At 42.4% G+C, this 3,439-nt stretch overlaps 1 protein-coding gene across 2 annotated transcripts in view; it reads right to left on the bottom strand.

The window, feature by feature from the left end:
• The window catches only part of CTTN (cortactin), a 25,772-nt gene that overhangs the window by 2,680 nt on the left and 19,653 nt on the right, over positions 1 to 3,439 (bottom strand). For both annotated transcript variants that reach the window (XM_009286541.2, XM_009286533.2), the window contains 2 exons: positions 1,230 to 1,319; positions 947 to 1,136 (listed from right to left, as the gene is read on the bottom strand). In XM_009286541.2, coding sequence (XP_009284816.2) covers positions 947 to 1,136; positions 1,230 to 1,319 — 280 coding nt within the window. The remainder of the gene's footprint in view (positions 1 to 946; positions 1,137 to 1,229; positions 1,320 to 3,439) is intronic.

Below are 3,439 nucleotides of genomic sequence, written 5' to 3'. Positions count from 1 at the left end.
AGTGGGGGGGGGGGGGGGAGAGAGAGAGAAGAAACAAATTAAAAGCATGAAGCACACTACCTATCACCCCAAGTTCTTTTCTGTGGCGCAAATCCTTTAATTCTACCGCTAACCCACACAGGAAGCAGGGAACAAACTATACACGTTTTTAGCAGTGCTGACGTACCTTCTGAAATGGCTTTTTTCCCCTAAATCATACACAATTACAGCCTGAAAGGAAGCATTCACAAGTAGGCATTTAATACAGTATAAACTAAACACGATCGGCCTTGTAACACTTTTGTAAAATGTGACAGAACAACCGAGCCCAAGATCAGTGTGTAAGAGACTACTTAATACCTTGTTAAGGGTGCACGTGGGGGGGAGGAAGGGGCCTGTTTAAAATTTCCAGGTTTTCGTACCAGAGCAAGCAGGTTCATTCTTCACCCCTCATTTAGTAACCAGAAGAGATGAGAAAAATAGGAATTCGAAAGAACTGTATCCTTTCAGTTTCATTAGTTTCAGACATCCTTACTCCACTCCCTCATAGGCACAGAACACATCACATCAATTTCGAAGTCCAAGAACTGTTGACAGAATTTTTTGCTTGGTAGGCCAGCACTGGCTCAACACACATTTCATCTCCATATCTGTGCTTTCTTCTCAAGCTGAGCTGCATTACACAGGGTGGAAATGGTTACCCCTACATTTCTTTTTGAACTGACGCTCTAGAGAGCACTGTAATTATTCCAATGTCATCTCACAAAAGTTAAGTAGTTTCAACCTTGCTCTAGCCATATCTTAATTTCCTAATTAAAGTTTGTTGGTGGAGAATCTAAAAAGTCTCATCAGACTAAGACTTCAGAAAACTAGGACAGTGTGCTATCAGCACAACTATTCATTAAGTCGTTGCCCAAGGAAACAATCTTTACTTTAAAGGGTTTCACATCAGAAACGAACACTCTACCTGCTTGGTAATGGTCTCCTGCCCCTGCCACTTCATAGACAGTCTCTGGTTCATATTCTGCCTCTTGCTGACTCACTGCTTCTTGGTAGTCCGACTCTGCAGCTTTGTAGCCGGACTCTGGCTCACGCGCAGCTGAATACGTTGCGCTGGAATTCTTGTAGGCAGAGTCTGCTTCATAGGAAACTGCATCCTGCAGAAATAGAGGTGAGGTTCATCAGGGTTTTGTAAAAAGGTTCCTACGCTTAGGATCAAAAATCAGGTACCGAAAGTGATTCTAACAAACCTCGTAGACTGGGCTTGAGGGTGCCTTCTGCTCAGCTGGCTGCGTGGTAGGAGATGGCAGTGGAGTTTGTTTTTTGGCTTTAGCTTGTTCCTTAATTGAAAAGAAAGAAAAACTTCAGTGCAGTTTAATCACTGATGTCATGACACTGAACAAGAAACAACCCTCCAATAAGAAAGACAGACAGCATATTCTGAAATAAACTGATGCGAGCAGGGGGCAGAAGAGGACTGGACTGGCTGGACCGTTAGACCTGCCTGAAGGTTTAGACTGGCTGTACAGTAAAGCCCCAGAAATACAACAAAGCAGAAGAGAAAAAAAGTGAAGAAACAAAAACCGCACAGTATGTATGCATATACGTGTTTAAAAACGGAGCACCCAATGTTCTTTGGCACGTTTCCATAGGAGCCGCAGGGTTTCTGTGTTCAATATATTCATTCTGTTCATTAGCTGGCTGGGCCTCATATCCCGTTTTAGCGTAAGTTTAGGGAACCCGAAGCCTGCATGTTCTAATTATACAACTGATATATTATCTTTGATGAGAAATGATCCTGCAAGCTCTTACAGGTCTGCAAAACACCCACCAAGGCAAAAGACTAAATAGCTCGGACAAAATTAGGTCCTATATACTGACAATGAGGGGATTCAAACATTCGGAAGAGTTATATGTGGTAGAAATAAAAGCAGTATTGCTCTTGTATTGTGCGACACAAAGAACATGGATCTGACTCAAATGTTGTGGACTCAAGCACTTCACGTTGTGCCATCCCACCTGTGAATCAGAGGGCAAATCCACAATCATCATTAGAAAGCCATTCATTAGGAAGCCAGGATACCGTAGCACAAGAAATGCTATGTTGCTTGCACGACTCCAAAAAAAAAAAAGACAAAAAAAAAAAAAAGACTGTAAGCTAGCTATTTCATTTTGCCTCTCTTTACCATAGGGAAAAAGAAAACTGTGGACCTAGGGCCAAACTGTCTTCTTTATTGTAAAAAAGAAGAGAGAATACATGTTATGGGAGACTGTGCACTCCAGTTGTTTAGGTCCATCAAGCCGTAACTTCCCAAAGGATCCTCAAGAGAAATTGTGGTCCAGAGATGAAGTGATAGGACTCTGTTACAAAAAAATTCTTCCTTTCCTTTGTTTGTCACAGCTCAGAAAAAATACATCTAACAAAGAAAGCAAAGCATGTCTTGAGAACAGAGCCAGCTTTGAAGACAATTCCAAGCTTAGTGCTGTGCTTTCTGGAAAAAATCTGTCCTGATAAGAACAGTCCTCCCCCATTTTTAACTCCTGTGCTACAGATAAAAAAGCACCAGCAAAGTGTTTATTCGAAGTCAAATCTAAGTTTGGGGACAAATTAAGCAGCATCAATCCATTAACGGTGTCAAACATGGCAACAGTTTGAACAATTTGTCCTAGGAAATGGGTCTCTGCAATCCAGACTACGGTTTAGGATAGTCACAGCATAATTGCCATAAAACATTTAAATTGCACGGTCCCCCCTCAGGCTGGGTTTCTTCCACGCTGAAACGCTCCATGTGAAAGAGCATCCTGCCTTGTTCTCTAAGGTAGCAGAGGCTAGCTAAATCATGAGGCACCCGTCAATTCAAACCAGCAGTTAAAGACAAGCACCCTGAACACCATTTGACTACGTGACATATGTGAAAAGCAAAACAGAAAAAGGATTACCAGTAAACAGGGTTCTTGAGGGAATGCAGCCCATATGTACATTCCCATTGTGGGAATACATAAGCCCACGTACTTTCTTAAAGTGAGAGAACTTTCTGTCTGTGCAAAGAAGTTCACTAAAAGAAATGAAGTTCACTTAAGTCAAAGTCAGCCCCCGCCCTTTAGAGTATCTGTGGATGGTGTGCTTACATCCCTCCCCTTTTCATGCTCAGCTTGTGAGCGAGGGGCAGTGCAGCCAGTGACATTTCGGTTTCCCTTTAACCTCGTCCTCCCTCCCTCAGTGTCTGCAGAATCACACAATTAACCGTGGAAATGTTCAGTATGGAAGAACATTAATCATCTGGTTATGGCGAAATTTAAATACCAGCTTTGGGAAAAAACTTCAAATGTGTCCAGGCAACAGAATCTTCGATGAAGCACAAGAAAAATCAAGCATAACGGCTTGAATTTAACCCACACTTACAGCAAAAATAACAGTAAAGAAAGTCATTTTCTGAGACGGGGGGGGGGGGGGGGGGGG

The sequence above is a fragment of the Aptenodytes forsteri genome, unplaced genomic scaffold (assembly GCF_000699145.1).
Source record: "Aptenodytes forsteri isolate BGI_AS27 unplaced genomic scaffold, ASM69914v1 Scaffold252, whole genome shotgun sequence".
Lineage (NCBI taxonomy): Eukaryota > Metazoa > Chordata > Aves > Sphenisciformes > Spheniscidae > Aptenodytes > Aptenodytes forsteri.
This window is presented reverse-complemented; position numbering and strand designations above follow the sequence as displayed.